The 20,507-nt window shown below is 40.9% G+C and overlaps 1 protein-coding gene across 1 annotated transcript; it reads left to right on the forward strand.

The window, feature by feature from the left end:
* The first annotated feature begins 1,452 nt into the window (after window positions 1-1,452).
* Window positions 1,453-20,224, forward strand: LOC133446610 (cell division cycle protein 16 homolog). Its single transcript, XM_061724682.1, has 18 exons — window positions 1,453-1,613; window positions 2,941-2,995; window positions 4,318-4,415; window positions 5,825-5,863; window positions 5,947-6,081; window positions 6,243-6,402; window positions 6,506-6,600; window positions 6,852-6,985; window positions 7,726-7,805; window positions 8,304-8,353; window positions 8,471-8,544; window positions 12,206-12,331; window positions 12,560-12,712; window positions 13,816-13,879; window positions 15,250-15,311; window positions 16,682-16,817; window positions 17,439-17,529; window positions 19,576-20,224. Exons 1-18 carry the CDS (start codon window positions 1,539-1,541, stop codon window positions 19,860-19,862), a joined length of 1,914 nt encoding a protein of 637 aa, XP_061580666.1. The 5' UTR covers window positions 1,453-1,538; the 3' UTR covers window positions 19,863-20,224.
* The last annotated feature ends 283 nt before the right edge of the window (window positions 20,225-20,507 follow it).

The following is a 20,507-nucleotide window of genomic DNA, read 5'->3' on the forward strand; positions in this document are numbered from 1 at the left end:
TATCTTGTATGCTTTTATTGAATTTGCTAGTTTAAGGTCATTTTCTAATGAGTTCCACAGTTTTACTCCTAAAACAGATATACATCTTCCCTTTGCATTTGTTCTAACTGTTGTTGTGTCAAACATTGTTAGTCAGTAAGGGCAGTAGATCCAGCAGGTTCATCTTATTCTTACAATGACAAGAATTACGTTTCTATACGGTCAAAACGTACAAAGACCAGGTCAAATACAGGATTACAAAAGTAATCTGTAACAATTCATACAGTGAATTAAACCAATTTGATAATTCTAGGTCACAATGACTGCATTCGGGGCTTATCCATAACTTCACGCGGTTTTCAAAAATCACAAGTATTTAATTTAAGAGTACGCCTAAATAACAAATAAAATGAAATAAAATGATAAGAAAAGAGGTAAAATAATAAAAGCACAAGTTGTTAAAAGTAAGGGCAGTAGAGTCCAGCAGGTAAGTATTTAATTTAAGAGTAGCTTCAGTAAACAGTAATGTTTTAAGCCCTGATTTAAAATAAGATCTACAGGACTGTCTCAGAAAATTAGAATATTGTGATAAAGTTCTTTATTTTCTGTAATGCAATTAAAAAAACAAAAAGTCATACATTCTGGATTCATTACAAATCAACTGAAATATTGCAAGCCTTTTATTATTTTAATATTGCTGATTATGGTTTACAGTTTAAGATTAAGATTCCCAGAATATTATAATTTTTTGAGATAGGATATTTGAGTTTTCTTAAGCTGTAAACCATGATCAGCAATATTAAAATAATAAAAGGCTTGTAATATTTCAGTTGATTTGTAATGAATCCAGAATGTATGACATTTATACGCACTTTATATTTAGTAATAGTGCTAATAGTGCTAGACTGTGTTTCTTTGTTTGTTTTTTTTTTTTTTTTTTTTGCCTTTTTCTCTTACCTTTTATACATGTTTTTATATTTGATGTAGTGTATGTTGTTGTCTTTATACCCCGTGGGACATTTGAGCCTGTAATAAAGTTTATATATATATAATAGTGCTCAAAGTGCTACAGAGCAAAAAAATAAAAAATTTACATTTTTTTTAATATATTTTAAAACAGAGCATATAAAAGATATATTTAGATATAAGCTTTCTTAAAAAGGTGAGTTTTCAGGTCACGTTTAAACTTTATTTTAAATCCTTCAGATCTGATTCATCCACAATGTAATGTAGTGGATTCTGCTGTTTTCGTCTTTACTCTGTTGTGGTTGAAGTTTATCACCATGAAAGATAAACGAACAATAAATAATAAATACATTATAATCAATAAATCATATTTATAATAAATAAATCATATTAATAATCAATAAATCATATTAATAATCAATAAACTGAGAGATGACCTGCGTTAACGTGGGAACGTTCTGAGGCGGAACCTCCGGCTCGGGCCGAGTTTCCTCCGGACCGGTTTGGAGGAGGAGCCGCCGCTGCAGAAGCCGCGGGTTTGATTCCCAGCTAACGAGCTAACGAGGCTAGCAGGGTTTGATGGGGGGTTTCTGATGCTCTGGCCTGTAAAGCGGATCAGCATGAACCTGGAGCGGCTCAGGAAGCGGGTCCGGCAGTACCTGGACCAGGTGAGAGGTTAGGGGGAGCTAGCAGGAGCTAACGGAGCTAACTGCTAGCTGCTGATGCTAACGGACCAAGATGATCATGTGTCTCTGGAGATGATGAGGAAACATGTGTATTTACATACATTTATATTTATATATATATATATATATATATATATATATAAATATGTATGTATAATCTGTTTTACTAACATATGTGTGTGTATGTGTATATAATATATATTTATCTGTTAGTAAAACAGATAAATATATATTATTTTTATATATGTATATATATATATATATATATATATATATATATATATTTAATATGCATATGTATATATATATCTATATAATATATATACATATACACACGTGGACAAAATTGTTGGTACCCCTCAGTTAAAGAAGGAAAAACCCACAACTCACTGAAATCACGTGAAACCTACAAAAGTAACAATAAATAAAAATGTATTGAAAATTAAATAATCAAAATCAGCCATTACTTTTGAATTGTTGATTAACATAATTATTTAAAAAAACACACAACAAAAATGATGGAACCCATAACTTAATATTTTGTTGCACAACCTTTTGAGGCAATCAATGCAATTAAAGGATTTCTGTATTTGTCAATGAGCGTTCTGCAGCTTCAACGGGTGTTTTGGCCCCCTCCTCACGAGCAAACTGCTCCAGTTGTCTCAGGTTTGATGGGTGTCTTCTCCAAATATTTCAGCTCCTTCCACAGATGTTCAATGGGATTCAGATCTGGGCTCATGGAAGGAACTTTAGAATAGTCCAACGCTTTTCTCTCAGCCATTCTTGGGTGTCTTTGGCTGTGTGTTTTGGATCGTTGTCCTGTTGGAAGATCCATGACCTGCGACTGAGACCAAGCTTTCTGACACTAGGCAGCACATTTCTCTCCAGAATGCCTTGATAGTCTTCAGATTTCATTTTACCTTGCACACATTTAAGACACCCTGTGCCAGATGCAGCAAAGCAGCCCCAAAACATTACTGAGCCTCCTCCATGTTTCACCGTAGGGACAGCGTTCTTTTCTTCCTATGCTTGGTTTTTGAGGCAAAAATGCATGTTGACAAGTCACAAAGCTTCTGGGAGAATGTCCTTTGGACAGATGAGACCAAACTGGAGCTTTTTGGTAAGATAAGATATTCCTTTATTAGTCCCGCAGCGGGGAAATTCGCAGTGTACAGCAGCAAAGGGGATAGTGCAAAACAAGAGTTAAGTGCCACATTTGTTTAGTTTATCATCAGTTTTACTAACAGATGAAGCTCCTTCAGGCTGATACAAACATGTTTCCAATAATCCTGTTTGTGTTTGTTTCCAGCAACAATATCAAAGTGCGCTGTTCTGGGCGGATAAAGTCGCCTCGCTGTCCCACGGTGAGTGGGGGGAAACCCGGGGGGGGGTCTGTACAGACTCATTACTCTGGTGCTTTATAATGTTTATTATATCTCACTTAATATTATTTGTTCTTTTTATCACACCCAATCACACTACACACACACTACACACTACGTGGCAATAAACTTCTTTCTGAGGCCCCGTTTCCACGTAGTAAAAACAGTGGTGTTTTCCTGCGTTTTGTTCATTCATTTACACGAAAACGAAGCTCAAAGTCTCCAAAAACCATCATTTCTGAAAACTCCGGCCAGAGTGGAGATTTTTAAAAACTCTATCTTCACGTTTGCTTGTAAACGGAGAGAAACGGACATTTAGGCTTCAGAACGTCACATTATGAGACAGAAACGTCACCAGCGTCATGAGTGACACCTGTGGTTACAATTAGTTTGTAACCGTCAATATTTTCTTGTATTTTACCTGTTTTATATTCTAACGTCACACTTAAAAGTAACTCCACTTCTCTGTCACTCCAAACCAAAGACTCAGGTTCATCTTGGAAGTAACTGGAGGTTACTCGTGTCATTTGTTGATGTTTTTTTCCAGGATTCTGATTGGCTAGCATGACTTTATCTTCTCGTTACACTGCCCCCTGTAGGTTTGGCTGCTCATAGCACCTTAACAGCTATTTATCGTCGAAATGTCGAGAAAAGAGTCGAAATTTTGAGAAAAGAGTCGAAATTTTGGGAAAAAAGTCGAGAAAAAAGTTAAAATTTTGAGAAAAAAGTTGAAATTTTGAGAAAAAAGTTGAAATTTTGAGAAAAAAGTTGAAATTTTGAGAAAAATAGAGAAAAAAGTTGAAATTTTGAGAAAAAAGTAGATATTTTGAGAAAAAAGTTTAAATTTTGAGAAAAAAGTTTAAATTTTGAGAAAAAAGTTTAAATTTTGAGAAAAAAGTCGAAATGTCGAGAAGAAAAAATGTCGAGAAGTAACTCCACTTCTCTGTCTCTCCAAACCAAAGACTCTGGTTCATCTTGGAAGTAACTGGAAGTTACTCGTGTTATTTGTTGATGTTTTTTTCCAGGATTCTGATTGGCTAGCATGACTTTATCTTCTTACACTGCCCCCTGTAGGTTTGGCTGCTCATAGCACCTTAACAGATATTTATGCAGGTTCCTGGAAATGATGGGATTTTTATAAACGTAGAGGGAGAAATATCAGTTTTTATAAATACCCGGATAACGTGGAAACGTGGCCTTAAACTGATTCTGAAAACACAGGGGGGTGGTGTTACAATATTGAACATCCCGTTTCCATGACCCCCCCCTGACTGTATCCGTGACCTTTGACCTCTGTGTTTCAGAGGAGCCCCAGGACGTGTACTGGCTGGCCCAGTGCCTCTATCTCACCTCCCAGTACCACCGAGCCTCGCACGCCCTGCGCTCACGCAAGCTGGACAAGGTGGGGATTAATCCATGTGTCTGGAACATCATTTTAACTCTAAAGTTATCACATTATCTCCTGATTGTGGATCTGAACGCGTTTCCTCCCGCAGCACAACACTCATGTATTCTGGGAAAACTCTGTCAGAGAATTGGAGAATATTTTAGGTGTTTCTTTTGATAAAAATCCACTGGTGTTATAACTTGGAAAAACATCAGAAGAAATTAATCCAATCCAATCCACTTTATTTATAAAGCACATTTAAAAAACAACAAGGTTACCAAAGTGCTGCACAATGAGTAAAACATGACATAATAAAATAATAAAAACTAAAAACAGAGTAAAATAGATAAGAGCACATAAACACGAAATAAAAACACACCAGACAGAAAACAACCAGTGATCCAGAAACATAAAAGACAGGACAGAAACCACACGACTCTCATGCTGGATTAAAAGCCAAAGAATAAAAATACGTTTTAAGACGAGATTTAAAAATTTCGAGTGTGGGGGCCGTTTTGATGTGGGGAGGAAGCTCGTTCCACAGTTTAACTAAATAAATTAATAAATTAAGAGGAAAGATACTTGTTTTTAGTTTTAAGAGTAGCATGAATTAAACAAATTTCAAGAAATTGGTTAAAGGATGATAATTTAATTAATTCTAAATGGAAGAATCTTGTAAATGACAAATATGGAATGGAAAAAATAACAATGAGACGTAGAAATCAAGTTTATATTTTTGAAGAAAGATGGTAAAAATGGTTTAGTTACAACAAACAACAGCTTAATGAGCCATAACATGATTTTTGTGTATCTTTTGTCTCCAAATACATCTATACTTCTGTCCATGTAGTGAATATAATTTATCCTCTGAATGAAATCTTACAGGACTGTCTCAGAAAATTAGAATATTGTGATTTTCTTTAATGCAATTACAAAAACAAAGATGTCATCCATTCTGGATTCATTACAAATCAACTGAAATATTGCAAGCCTTTTATTATTTTAATATTGCTGATCATGGTTTACAGTTTAAGAAAACTCAAATATCCTATCTCAAAAAATTAGAATATTCTGGGAATCTTAATCTTAAACTGTAAGCCATAATCAGCAATATTAAAATAATAAAAGGCTTGCAATATTTCAGTTGATTTGTAATGAATCCAGAATGGATGACATTTTTGTTTTTCTTAATGCATTACAGAAAATAAAGAACTTTATCACAATATTCTAATTTTCTGAGACAGTCCTGTATGTGTATTGACAAAGTGATGTATATGTATAATGTTGTTTTATTTATTTAATTTTTTTGTGTGTGTTTTGTTGTTTATTGTATTCTGTTTTTGTCCTTTTATTTTCTAAAAAATGCAAATTAAAATAAATAAATAAATAGTTATCATATTATCTCCTGATTGTTTCCTCCACAGCTTTACGGGGCGTGTCAGTATCTCGCTGCTCGGTGCCACGTAAGTCTCTTCACACCGTTGTATCTTATTCTCTCTGATTTACCCGGATGAACCTGACCTTTATTTACTTTACTTTATTAAAGTACGCTGCCAAAGAGTTCCAGCAGGCCTTGGACATCCTGGACGCCGAGGATCCCGTCAGCAAGAAGCTGCTGGAGGGAAGTGTGAGGGAGGACGGGACGGAGCCGGCCAAGGACTGGGACATGTCCCCGGCCTCGGTACGTCCACCACATTTAAATATGTTATTTTAGTGTTCATACTGCAGCTATAGAGCCTATGACCGGCGTGTTAGTTTTCCCCAAAAATTCTGTTTTTTTCTGTTTTATCTATTTTTTATTCCATTTTCTCCCATTTCTCCCTGTGGTGTGAAATGTTCCAGATCAGCAGCTCCATCTGTCTCCTGAGGGGTAAGATCTACGATGCCATGGACAACCGTCCTCTGGCCACGTCCAGCTACAAAGAGGCGTTGAAACTAGACGTGTACTGCTTTGAGGCCTTCGACCTGCTCACGTCACACCACATGCTGACGGCGCAGGAAGGTGAGGCCTCATCTTCTCACCATCTCACACATTTATGCTCTTTATTCTTCACATCTCTGGTATTGACTGAGGTTTCTCTGAATAAAGTAGTTTTTGTCTCCAGAGAAAGATTTCCTGGACTCTCTCCCTCTCAGTCAGCAATGCACCGACGAGGAGGAGGAATTGTTACACTTCCTGTTTGAGAACAAGTTAAAGAAGGTAGGGGACTGGCTTTTTGTATATATATATACATATGTACACATACAGTGGATATAAAATTCTACACACCCCTGTTTAAATGCCAGGTTTTCGTGATGTAAAAATATGACAGCAAGACAAATAATTTCACACATTTTTCCACCTTTAATGACCTATAACCTGTATGTATATATATTTGTATATCTATGTATTTGAGTCCGTGTAGCCAGTTCTGCTGCAGATGTCCTGATTCTGGTTCTGTTTGTCTCCAGTACAACAAGCCCAGTGACCTGGTGGTTCCGGAGATGGTGACGGGTCTGCAGGAGAACCTGGACGTGGTGGTTTCTCTGGCTGAGAGACACTACTACAACTGTGACTTCAAGATGTGCTACAAGCTAACCTCCATGTAAGGCCCAATCCCAACACTCCCCCTACTTTCTTCCACTACCCCTAAAAAAGAAGCCACAGATTTCAGGGCACTTGAAATCTTCCCAGGGGCCTGTCCCAATACTCCCACTACTCCTACTTTCAGCACCACCACTAAATCAGGAAGCTGAGAGCTAAAAGCTGTTTTAATTTCAGCTGTAGCGCTGTTAATATGCCACTTTACTAAGTTTTAATATTTTTTCTGGCGAGGTTTGAAAAAGACTTCGCAACAACCAGCAAGCGAGTGATTATGTACATTCACTGAGTGAATATTATGAAAGTAAAATATATATTTCTCGCTAAAAATGTAATCAAAACGCATTTTTATGCAGAAACTAACTCAAAATATTGATTTTATTCACTAAAAAATAAGAAATGTCCGCCATGTTTTTTTTCTTTTTTTGATTCAATCCGCATATGACGACGAAAAGCATTCTGGGAAATTTTTCTGTCCCTAGATCAACTAGTCGGCATCGGAAAACACTCAATCCGTAGGGACAGATTCATAGCCACTACACTACATTTTACATAGTTTTATTCCTGTATTTCATTCATACATTGATGTTTTAGAGGTTGTGTGTAGTCATGGAAACTCTCTGCCCAGTCCTGGGAAAGTTCTGGAAATGTGTTGGTTAAATGTGTCTGAACCTGAAACTTGATGCAGCTCTTGGTTATTGTTCGCTGTTGTTGTTGTTTATGTCCCTGCACGTGTGTTTCCAGGGTGATGGTGAAGGATCCCTTCCACGCCAACTGCTTACCGGTTCACATCGGAACGCTGGTGGAGCTGGGGAAAGCCAACGGTAACAAACTCATGAATTCCTGTTAAAATGTTGTCTGTCCGGCGGTGGGGGGTTAAATGTTGGATTAGAATATTTACACCCTGTTAACAATATCAATGTTTGCTATTTACACCCATGTATTATTAGAAAAAAAAAATATTTATATAAAAAAAAATCCAAATCAGCTAAACAGTGATTGACAGGTATTCACACCACTTTTGATAAACTTCATTTAATCTCTTCAAAATATCTTACAATGACATAAGAGCAAAAATTGTTGATACAAAAGTGTGAGAGCAGACGTTTTCCTGGCTATTGTTTGACATGGTTCCAGTTTTAGATGCTGCACATGCGCATGAGCAAGTGTAAAAGCGTCTTCTGTTGCAGACACGTCGGTGAACATGAGCAACGCATTAGTTTTCATATGTTAACAGGGAGAGAATATTTCAGCTGCTGGGGCTGATATTTGTCCTCTGGTGCAAATAGTCACTGTTAAATGTTTGTGTCCTGTCCCTGCAGAACTGTTTTACCTCTCACACAAACTGGTAGACTTGTATCCAAACAACCCGGTAAGATCTTCTCTACTCTCATGTCTCATTAATTTAACCTGTTAATCATTTTCACTAACTGAGTATCTGTGTTCCAGGTGTTAAATCATTTTAACTAACTGAGTATCTGTGTTCCAGGTGTCCTGGTTTGCCGTCGGCTGCTACTACCTGATGGTCGGACATAAGAACGAACACGCTCGCCGTTACCTCAGGTGAGAAGCTGTTACCTCAGGTGAGAAGCTGCTCCACTCCCCTCCCCCTGCTGGTCCCGTCAAATACAATCAAACTTTGTGTTTAGCACAGGGGTCGGCAACCCACGGCTCTAGAGCGGCATGCTGCATGTTAGCGCCGCCCTAGTGGCTCCTGGAGCTTTTTTAAAAATGTTTGACCTTTTTTCTTTTTTTTTTGTTTTTCTTCTTTTTTTCTGTTTTTCTTCTTTTTTTTCTTTTTTTTTCTTTTTTTTTCCTTTTTTTCTCTTATTTTTTTCTCTTCTTTTTTTCCTTTTTTCATTTTTTCTCTTTTTCTTCCTTTTTTAATCTTGACATTTTGACTTTTTTCTCAACATTTTGACTTTTTTCACGTAATTTTGACTTTTTTCTCAAGATTGTACTTCAACATTAATCTTGACATTTCAACTTTTTTCTCAACATTTCGACTTTTTTCTTGACATTTCGACTTTTTTCCTCTAAGTGCATAATGAAAAAAAAATCTCCCCCCAGTTCTAACTAATATAGCTCCATGCAGCATGTGTTTCCTTCATTCTAATTCTGATACAAGACTTTTCATTTTTTGCGGCTCCAGACATATTAGTTTTTTGTGTTTTTGGTCAAATATGGATCTAAAACAGTTTGGGCTGACGACCTCTGGTTTATCAATAGGTTTGTCCCGATCAGGTTTTTTTTTGCTCCCGATCACTTGTGTTTGAGTTTCTGCCGCTCCCGATTTTTCCCCGATCCGATCACTTTTTTTTTGGCTCCCGATACATTTCTGATACTTTTTCCCGATCAGATACATTTTGGCAACGAATAAAAAAAAAAAAGAGGATTAAAACTCAAATTAAGTTTCTTTTCTTGTCCATTGGAAACAACATGGACATTTATTTCAACAAAGCTTATCAGCTCTGGTGACACAAAATGTAAAAACATGAAATTGTAAACTAAAACAAAAAGTGCAGAATAGTGAATAACAAAAATAAATACATTTAACTTCAAAAGAGGGAGTTGAATGACATCCAGTCAAACTCACAAACTTAAGAAAATTAAAATACTTTTTGTCTTAACCTTAGTGCAACATTCTGAATGAATGAATGAATGAATGAATGAATGAACGAACAGCAGCAGCTTAATGAACATGAACAGATAGAACATTTCACAATTCAAACACTTCGTCAAAGTGACGTTACATGCAACGATATAATATAAAACGATTTAATATATATTAAAAACGTATTAATGCCCTGATTTAAATAAAAGATTGAGATAAAACAATGAGATATATATATATATATATATATGTATATATATATATATATATATATATATATATATATATATATATATATATATATATATATATATATACATATATACAGAGCCGACTGGGAGATTTGCGAGGCCCTGTGCAAAATAGCCGGGGGGGGGCGTGAGCGTAGCGAGGCGTAGGGGTGTGCGTCGCCGCGTACCCTATGCCGTAGGATCTGCGTTGGTGTAACGCAGATCCATAAATCAGCCTTTATGTGCATGAGGGAGCTTTTTTTTCCCAAATTATCTGTTTATTTCTCTTGTCACTTTTCAAAATGTAAATTACCGTATTTTCGCGACCATATGGCGCACTGTGTGGAAAGGCGCACCCTCAGTTTTGTGTGTCATTTTTGGTTTTAAAACACACATACGGCGCACCGACCCAAAAGGCGCCGTCTCTGTAGACGGAGCTGCACACACACGCGCGCTGCAGAACACACACACGCTAAAAACAGAGCGGAAGCAAAACTTAGTTTGATATTTTATTTCACTATTTACATCAATCAAACCCTTCAAAGGTTCATATTCTGTTTCTGCATTAAAGAATTAAAAAAAACCACCGGGGCGCTGCACAAACCTGTCTCAGCCACTGATCATCTCCTCAGCCACCAGCCCTTTTCATTTCACTCTGGCTGGAAAAGTCTGTTTAGGCAACGCCTTTCTTTTAAAAATCACCATAGCCGGCAGTTTCTGTCCATCAGCGTGGCAGGCAAGCACAAGAGTAAATAAACTTTTCATACCCCGTTGTGCTGCGGATCCCGACCGCGGCGGTCCCGGGTCCCGCTCCGCTCCGCTCCGTCCCCCCCCCCGCGCTGGACCGGGTCCGCTCCCCGTCTGCTCCCTCGCGCTGGACCGGGTCCCGGTCCGCCCCCCCCACCCCGCGCTGGTCCCGCGGCGGTCCCGGGTCCCGCGTCCCGGGACCGCCGCGCTGGTCCTCCTCCGCTCCGCCGCGCTGGACCCGCTCACACACGCGCTGTCGGGGAGCCGGTACCGGGGTTTGTATCCGACACGAGCTCCGCTGATTCAGCTGCGCCAGTCCGCATTTCCAGACCTGTCTCAGCTTCTTGATCATCATCATCCCTTCATCCAGCCCCCCCTTTTCATTCGTCCTTATAATGACTCCGGCTGGAAACGTCTTATGCAAAGTTTTTCTTTTAAAAATCACCATAGGTTTCTGTCCATCAGCTGCGCCAGGCAAGCACCACATAAATGAGAATCTGTGTGTCGCGTCGCGAATACACACCCGCGCATGTCGGGATCCGGTACCGGGTTTGTAACCGACAGATTTGGCTGCAAATCTCGGAGTGTGAAGCTGATCTGACCTGAGACAGACCCCAGAAATCTCTGCTCGCAAAGCTGCCGGGAACCAGGTCGAAAGGACCGCTTTGGGAACCAGGAAGTCGGCTGCAGCAGCGCGCATCACGAGGCTTTAACCTTTAACGTGTGCTTATTTTAATAGAGCGGAGCAAAACTTAGTTTGATTGTATTTTATTTCACTTTACACATCAAGCAAATCCTTAAAAGTCTTTATCATCTGTTTACGCATTAAACAGCTCAGTGGAGTCTCATTCACGTCGCAACTCACGGGGGCTTCACCCGCCCCCTTCTCCCTTTACCGTTCTCATGGCCTCACATTACCGTAATTCAGGTAATAGACACGGCGCACCGTTTCTTAAGGCGCCCGGGAAACCGTCCTCTCGCTTCCCGTCGGACGGTTTCCCTCCGTGAAAATATTGTAAATTATTATAATACTTATTATTATAATATTACAAAATATTCTAGCGACCCTGATATGGGAGAGTTACAAAGTAGTGAGATCAGCCTGAATTCTCTCATCTCTCTGCCGGTCACAGGAATGCACGTGATGTCATGAAGGTGGTGGCGGAGGGAAGGAGGGATGAACCCCGGGTTTTCTTCAGGTGTTTTAATTTAATTATTCGGGGAGTTTTGCCCGAGACGTTAGAGTTGGAGTCTGCCTTTGTTTATTACTGTAAAGCTGTTCGTTTCCTTCCTGTAAATAAACCGTCCCGATCAGAGCCGTCTCCGCCGGTCAGTGTAACGTTTCACTGACCAGGCGGAGACTCTGATCTTCCACTAGCCGGTCTCAAGCAATCATTACAGACAGTAAAAGCTCTGTTAACTGTTTTCACTCCATCGTCGTTGGAATCAACAGTGAAACCGAAATGATGCCACCGGAGATTTGAATGAAGCCGGTGCTTCTTCCAACTTTTTTTCTCAACTGTCCCGCTCGTGCTCTGTTCTGTGTGGGGGGGAGTGGGCGGAGCTACGACTCGCAAAGTGCTTTTTTCTGCAGCTGACAGGCTGCGTCTCGTTGTCTCGTCCTCTCCTGCAGCAAGGCCACCACGCTGGAGCGGACCTACGGCCCCGCCTGGATCGCCTACGGACACTCGTTTGCCGTGGAGAGCGAGCACGACCAGGCCATGGCGGCGTACTTCACCGCCGCCCAGCTCATGAAGGGGTGGGTGCCCAGAGGCATGCTGGGAAATCACCCAGAGGCATGCTGGGAAATCACCCAGAGGCATGCTGGGAAATCACCCAGAGGCATGCTGGGAAATCACCCAGAGGCATGCTGGGAAATCACCCAGAGGCATGCTGGGAAATCACCTCCATGCACCCGTTAACGGCTGTAGAGTAGAGGATATTTTACTTTATTCATACCGGTACACTCTCATTGTTTCCCCCCCAGGTGTCACCTGCCCATGCTGTACATCGGGCTGGAGTACGGACTCACCAACAACTCCAAGCTGGCCGAGCGTTTCTTCAGCCAGGCCCTGAGCATCGCCCCCGAGGACCCGTTTGTCATCCACGAGATGGCCGTGGTGGCGTTCCAGAACGGAGAGTGAGTAGAGACACGATACAAACATACAAACATCCATACCTGTCCTCCAGGAGGACATATGGCGCTTTTACACCAGAACCTACTCAGTGCGACTCGTCTCGCCTCCACTCGCCTCGTCCTCGACGTCTGACTCCAACCCCCCGACCAATCAGTGGCCTGGAGTGTGATGACATCACAGCCCGACTCAGCCGCTTAGAACCTCGGCAGAATAGAAACAGAAAAGTATCTACTCTAGTTAGACCCTGGTGGGAAAGAACCAAACCTGGTGGAGGAGACGAGTAGCTGCTGGTGGAGAAGAACCATTATTCTTGGTAACTTAGAGACTCGGTCTCAGTCCAGTTATTCACCTGTTGGAAAGAACCTGTTAACCCGTTCTTACGCGGAGGGACGAGCACGTCCAGCTTTTGTCATGAGAAAAACCTCGGCAGTTGCAGCATTCGCCCAGAAGATGGTGCAGTTGTAGAGCCAATAAAATGCTGAAAACAAGGATATAAATATGTACGTGGTAAATTCAACGGTTCAAAAGTTATGCCCACGGGACATAATTGTTATATTAAAACTCTTTGTAAGACATAGTCTTACAAAAACATGTGTAAAATACAATTCTTTTGTGGTATTGTTATCAAATTTGAACTTGCACTAGATAAGGTTTCAGGCTGAGTCTCAGTGTGTTTTTAAAACCTATTTCAGTGTGTTCAAACTGAGATTACTGAATTATAATAGCAGTTACAGATTCTGACAGTTGGGGGAAAAACTTCAGAGTGTTTCCTTTCAAAAGAACCAGAACCATGAACTTCAAACGGTTGAAGAACAGCTTTACATTTACTCTGGGTTGAACTTGGACAGGCGTTATGGGCGACTTTTACAAGTGCTGTAAGAAGTTCAAGAGCTTTAATAGGTTTTTCCACCAGGTGGGTCCAGGGTAGCAGCGTAACGGAGGGGGCGGGGCTTAGATCAGTCACATGATCTCAGCAGAAGTCATCGGTTTAGGTTGAATGTTAAAACCGTGGCTGCTTCAGGGCCACGTGTGGGTTCAGTTGTTCAGGGTTGGGGTTAGAACAGCGTGACATGAGTGTATGCTCAGCGTTTCTCTGGTTCCACAGCTGGAAGACGGCAGAGCGGTGTTTCCTGGACGCCATGGAGAAGATCAAGGCCATAGGAAACGAGGTAGATGATCTTCCTCTGGTCCAACCATCAGCGGGACTGGCTTTACTGCAGGTGTTTCAGTCAGAGGGCGGAGTCACGTCCTACGTCACAGTCTGATGCGCGTTCTCGTTGTTAGCCGTGGAGCGTTAGCAACATGCTAGCGAGTCCCTAGCATGAAAAGGTGTTTTATTTATAAAAGGTTTTCTTAACACAAAAGTTAAACCTGCGGTAGACACCATACTACGTTGTAGTGTCACCCAAACTAATTGTTTTATAGTCATTGTAATTCATAATTTACATTAATTTAATCTCTACAGCTGATATTTAAACTTTAAATGGGCATATTGGTGTAACAAACAAACAAAACAAAAAAAACAACTCATCAAATGCATCAATGCATGTACTATAATTGCTGTCTGGTTACATTAAAGTATATATTTCGCCCAATATTATAAATGTCACAGTGTAAAATGTATTAGAGTAAGACTTAATAATAATAATAATAATAATAATAATGTACAGCAATGACAACTGTAGGTTACTGCATGTATTAATTGGGCAAATGGATGCATAATAATAATAGTACATGCAGACTCAAATGAGACTATGATGATCAGCTGTGTTCTCTTTCCCTCCACCTATCATATTGTATGCATTTTAATAGAAAGAAGTTTGTGCAATAATTACAAAAATGACTCCCATCAGGATATATTAATAATTCACCTTAAGTTAGCAGAGGAAAGACGATTTCAAATGCTTTTGTGTATATTTACATAGGAATATACCCACATATGAAAAGCAACATAGAAGTAATGCATAAAGAATTAACATTACGGCATGATATGCAATATCAACAGTTTATTTGAAACACATTGAAAAATAATAAGTGGGCACACAGACAAACAAACAACGTAGCATTATTCCTTGAGTGAACTAACTGGGGTACGAGGAGGAGAGACTTGGACTGAATAATTCTAAAAGCTGGCAATGTGTGAAAATTAACGTTAAGTCAAACTGGAAAAAGTCATAGGATAATTTGCACAAAAATAACATGGCATTATACCTGGGAGTGAACAGACAGGACTCTGGAGGCAGACGAAGATGTACCGAGGCTTACGACCTGATAATGCCATAAAATAAGTAAAATCAAAAATGTTAACATTTGACAAGCCTTGCTTTCGATGAAACTGTGATAAAGTTATTGGATGTTTTTTTCACGAAAGAGAAGTCACAGGCGCGCGTGTCAAGCGCTTGCTGAAGCGTGCACTGCTGCGTACAGTCAAACCACGCCCCAAACCACGCCCATATGACTGAAACACCTGCAGTAAAGGGACTCCCAACCATCACCACTCCGTCTGGAACCCTGACCTCCATCTTTCCTTCTCCTCCAGGTCACCGTGGACAAGTGGGAGCCGCTGCTGAACAACCTGGGACACGTGTGCAGGAAGTTAAAGTGAGTGTTTCACCTGGACACGTGTGCAGGAAGTTAAAGTGAGTGTTTAACCTGGACACGTGTGCAGGAAGTTAAAGTGAGTGTTTTAACCTGGACACGTGTGCAGGAAGTTAAAGTGAGTGTTTAACCTGGACACGTGTGCAGGAAGTTAAAGTGAGTGTTTCACCTGGACACGTGTGCAGGAAGTTAAAGTGAGTGTTTCAGGGTCAAAGGTCAAAGGTCCCGGTGGTTTCTGTCGGGGCTGATCAACGCTGTTGTTTCTGAAAATGATCATCAGAGGGATTTTTAACAATGATTATTAAGTTTCTGGTTGTTTTTAGTGGTTTCATGCCGTCCAAACGCCTAAATAAAGAGAAAGTGGTTTGTTGCTTTTAGTTTGGGTGAAATACAGGAGCTTTATGAGTTAGTATATAAGGAACTGTAACTGATAGGGATAATGAACAGTGTTGTGCTAGTAAGCACAACAATTAATCTCTTAAAAATTAAACTCTTAAATCCTTAAGAGAGGTTGGATCTGGGAAACCCGGCCAATATCTCCACGTTGTGAAACACTCCTTCTCTTGGCTCATGACCGTCATGTTTTTGTACACACACTACGTTTCCTCCGGTCTCCGCGTGGGGGAAAAAAGCTTCACTGTAGCCAGAAATAACGGAGTAACGCACCGTTTGGTAACGGTAACTGCGTGACTGAATCTAAAAAGTAATGTGTTAGAGTATTAGTTACCGCAAAACTAACGGCGTTTCTGTAACGCGTTACTAAATAACACGTTAGTCCCAACACTGGTAATGAAACAACCAAATGTAGTTCTTCTGCCTCCATCGTCTCCTGTCTTGTGGTTGTGACTCCGTTTGTTTGAGTGACAGAAACAGTCGCGTCTACACCGTCAGGGGTGTGACTTTGATTGACAGCTCATGAATCAATCAGATTGGATGAAGAATGACAGAAAACACGCTGATTGGCCACGGAGGAGAATCTTTGAGTAACCAATTAGAGACCAGCATGAAGTCACATGGAAGAAAAGTTTAAGAACATACAATACACTCATTTGGCCATTGAAATTAAAAGTCAGACACATTTTATGAGTGGACAGATGTGATAATTACTTTTTATTACGTAATGTATGTGTACTGTGTCTATATTTTTCCTGTAATTGTAATGGGGGCGGCGCCCTAGCGCCCCCTATTGACAAGCCGCCACTGCTCTTGGTCGTGTTTTAAATCGGCAGATAAAAGCTTTATCTCTCTTGTCTCCAGGAAGTACGAGCAGGCCCTGGAGTTCCACCGCTGATAAAACCTTCTCTTTATTCTGCAGGAAGTACGAGCAGGCCCTGGAGTTCCACCGCTGATAAAACCTTCTCTTTATTCTGCAGGAAGTACGAGCAGGCCCTGGAGTTCCACCGCCAGGCGCTGGTGCTGATCCCCCAGCACGCCTCCACCTACGCTGCTATCGGATACGTGCACAGCCTCATGGGAGACTTTGAGAGTGCTATTGATTATTTTCACACGGTGAGTCTGACGGGGACTCCATCTCCCACAATCCTTCACTTCTTCTCCCCAAACCTGCAGAAATATGAGTCTCATTGTAGTCCTGCTGTACATGACTGTCTCAGAAAATTAGAGTATTGATAAAGTCCTTTATTTTCTGTAATGCAATTACAAAAAAAAAAATGTCATACATTCTGGATTCATTACAAATCAACTGAAATATTGCAAGCCTTTTATTATTTTAATATTGCTGATCATGGTTTACAGCTTAAGAAAACTCAAATATCCTATCTCAAAAAATTAGAATATTCTGGGAATCTTAATCTTAAACTGTAAACCATAATCAGCAATATTAAAATAATAAAAGGCTTGTAATATTTCAGTTGATTTGTAATGAATCCAGAATGTACGACATTTTTGCATTACAGAAAATAAAAGGACTTTATCACAATATTCTAATTTTCTGAGACAGTCCTGTAGTCCTTGTTAAAAACGCTTTATAAATAAAGTTTGGATTGATTGATTGATTGATTGTAGGTTTGTTTCCAGTTTCTTTCTTGTCTTGTGGTTGTAATGTTTTTCCTGCATAATTGAATGATGTATTAAGTTTAGCTCCATGACTGAGTGTGTCCTTGTTTTCAGGCTCTGGGCCTGAAGAGAGACGACACGTTCTCCGTGACGATGCTGGGACACTGTATCGAGATGTACATCGGAGACACGGACGCCTATATAGGTGGGTAGAGGGGGACGGTTCAGACCTGGAACAGAGGAGAACACTTTCTACACTCACGAGTCTCTTGTGAGTTAGAGAGTTGTGAGCCTCGCGGGGCCTTCGTCCGGTTTTGTCCGGTTTCGTCCAGGTTGACTCAGATCTAGAACAGGCCAAAGGCTTTAATGAGACTACTGCACCAATTGATGTGGACTATACCGTATTTTCGCAACCATTAGGCGCATATAAATGTCTTTTTTTTTTTTTTTTTTTAAATGAGCCACGCGCCCAATGACGCAATGCGCCCATTGTATTATTGTAAAGGCTGATTTATGTCGTTTAAGTCGATGCAGCCCTACGCTGTACTCTACGCCATCGGGCTCGTCAGTGTAACATAGATCCATAAGGCGGACGTAGTAGGGGCCGCCATGAGAAGTTAAAGGGGGAAGGGGGGTGTGAATTGCCCGTGATTGCCCGGCTTTGTGGCGACACCTGGGGCGGACGGGGCGACTCGGCCTCCCTAGCGAGACGCGGCTCCGGGGGAGCTGCGCCGCAGAGGCGGGCCGGAAGGCCGGCGGGCTCCGTGGTTTACTGCTGAAGGATTGTAGATGCGTGGGCTGACGTGTCTGCTGGGTTGGACTGTTCTGCATCATTTCCGAGGGGCCGCACGGCAGGAAAGTGACTCGGCTGCAGCTGCAGTTCTCCCAGTCTCAGCGCGATCAGGCTCGGATCAATGCAGAAACGGAGGATGAAGATCTCTATGGGTTTGATTAATGTAATAACTTAAATAAAGTACAATCAAGTTTTGCTTCCGCTTTATTTTAAATTTATTTTTTATCGCTGTATTTGTGTGTGTGTTGTAAGGCGGCGCTCCGGGTGTGTAGACGGCGACGTTTCGGTCAGTGCGCCATATGTGTTTTAAATCCAAAAATGACACAAAAAACTGAGGGTGCGCCCTCGCGAAAATACGGTCAATTAAAAGCAAACTGACAATAATAAAACTGCTCAAAATCACCTTCCTCCTATAAAATGCTATTGGTCTCCAGTATTTAAATAGTGTTGGTTAAAGTTTTACACCTTAAATGCTGCATTAGAAAACAGAAGAGCTAATACAGTATTTAACTTTTTTACTTGAAACCTTTGGGAAGCGTCCGCTCGGCAGAAAAGGAGCCGTTCTTAAAGTTGCTGCAGGGATGGAATTGGGGGAATATGAACTGGCCTGAGAAAAATATTTCTGTCAAATATTTGTTTTGCTTTAATCCCTATACTCATACTTACGGTGGCCGAGACCCGCCATTGCTGAAAATAAAAGTAACGCTGCAAACAGAAACAAACGCTGCTGCAAATTAAAGAAACGCTTAGAAAATAAAATAAATGCTGCAAATAAAATAAAAAAATGACTGAGATAAAAAAGCCACAATGGAAGTGAATTACCGGGGACTATTTTTGCCGATGCACCGGTGTTGCACATTAAAAATTACACGTAGCGACGTTGAACACTAACCTTTTCACTTATTTTCTCGTTCGTTGTTCTTCTTATTCCTCGCTCTTCTTATTTCTTCCTTTTCACTTACGTCCTCTTCGTCTTCTTCTTCTCCTCTCGTAAAAAACACCATCAGCAAAAATAGTCCCCGGTAATTCACTTCCGCTGTGGCTTTTTATTTGCGTCTTTTTTTTAAATTTGCAGCGGCGTTTATTTATATTTGCAGCATTTCTTTTATTTGAAGCGGCCTTTGTTTTTATTTGCAGCGTTTATTTTATTTGCGTTTCTTTAATTTTCAGCAATGGCGGGTCTTGGCCACCGTACATACTCGCAAACAAAACCCCTTCACCACCGAGCGAATGTTCCCAGCGAACACTCCGGCCAGTGAGAGGCCACTGCCCCTAATGGAGTGGAGGTGCAATTGCATTTTATTCTAGGACAGTAAAAAAAAAATCTAAATAAAAAAGCCTGTTTCCCGAGGTGAAACGCGCCCCCCCCTGACGGAGCCTCCCCTGGGGGGCCCCACTATTTGAGAAGCCCGGTCGTAGATCAGAGAGAATAACATAGTTTCCTCGTTTCCGTTTCAGGCACCGACATCAACGACAAGGTCCGGTCCAACCTGAACACGCCGGCGCTGATGAAGATGCTGAACTCGGAGCAGAGCGAGCTGACGGCCACGCCGCGGGCCGAGGACGGCGGCGCGGCGGAGACGGAGACGGCGCTGGAGACGCCGTCGGAGACGCAGCCGGAGACGCCGGCGTCCAGCCAGGACAAGATGCTGCTGGAGACGCCGCTGCGGCTGTCGCTCACGCTGGAGTGTGACATGTACGAGAGCGACATGATGCTGGACACGCTGTCCGACGCCAGCACGTGATGGGGGGGTTTCCTGGGGGGGGGGACCTCCCCGTGACCCCCGTGACCCCTGGGGGGCCCTGACCCCTGCAGGTCGTCACCCTCATAGACATATATACGTAGACGCCCCATCGAGCCCTGAGCCGTACGTCAACGTCGCCGCCATATTGGATGTTCAAGACTGTAAACTAATACAAGTAAATGGACTTATTTTCATAAAGCGCCTTTCTACAAAGAAATGTACGTTTTACGTCTCATTTATTCATTCACACACGCACTAATATACTTGGGAAACAGTTAGACACCAAATATAATATATTTAATTTTCTCAGATGGCAAAAATAAGAACTTTATTGATCCCACATAGGAGTAATTCATGTTATATCAGCTTACAAAAAATGAAGAAAAATCACAAAAATAAGAAACATATAGAAAAATATTTTCTCATCAACAAAACATATTTTAATTTAACATATTTGAAACATTTTTCAGACAATAAAATAACTGAAAAAAATCTTTAAAAAGGTTCAAATATGTTATTTTGTTATTTGAAAATTTTTTAATTTGTTTTGGTGATGAGAAAATCTGTTTCTCTATTTTTCTTATTTTTGTGAGGGGGATATATATTGTTTTTCGGCACTACCTTGTTCTCTATAGCTGATATAAC

Source organism: Cololabis saira, chromosome 6, assembly GCF_033807715.1.
Source record: "Cololabis saira isolate AMF1-May2022 chromosome 6, fColSai1.1, whole genome shotgun sequence".
NCBI classification, from domain to species: Eukaryota; Metazoa; Chordata; class Actinopteri; order Beloniformes; family Belonidae; genus Cololabis; species Cololabis saira.

What these genes read in the sequence shown, in the direction of transcription:
- LOC133446610 (XM_061724682.1), top strand. Translation starts at nt 1,539, where the DNA reads ATGCTCTGGCCTGTAAAGCGGATCAGCATGAACCTGGAGCGGCTCAGG. An exon ending in ATCTCGCTGCTCGGTGCCAC is followed by an intron (nt 5,864 to 5,946) that starts GTAAGTCTCTTC and finishes ACTTTATTAAAG; the next exon opens with TACGCTGCCAAAGAGTTCCA. An exon ending in TGCTACAAGCTAACCTCCAT is followed by an intron (nt 6,986 to 7,725) that starts GTAAGGCCCAAT and finishes GTGTGTTTCCAG; the next exon opens with GGTGATGGTGAAGGATCCCT.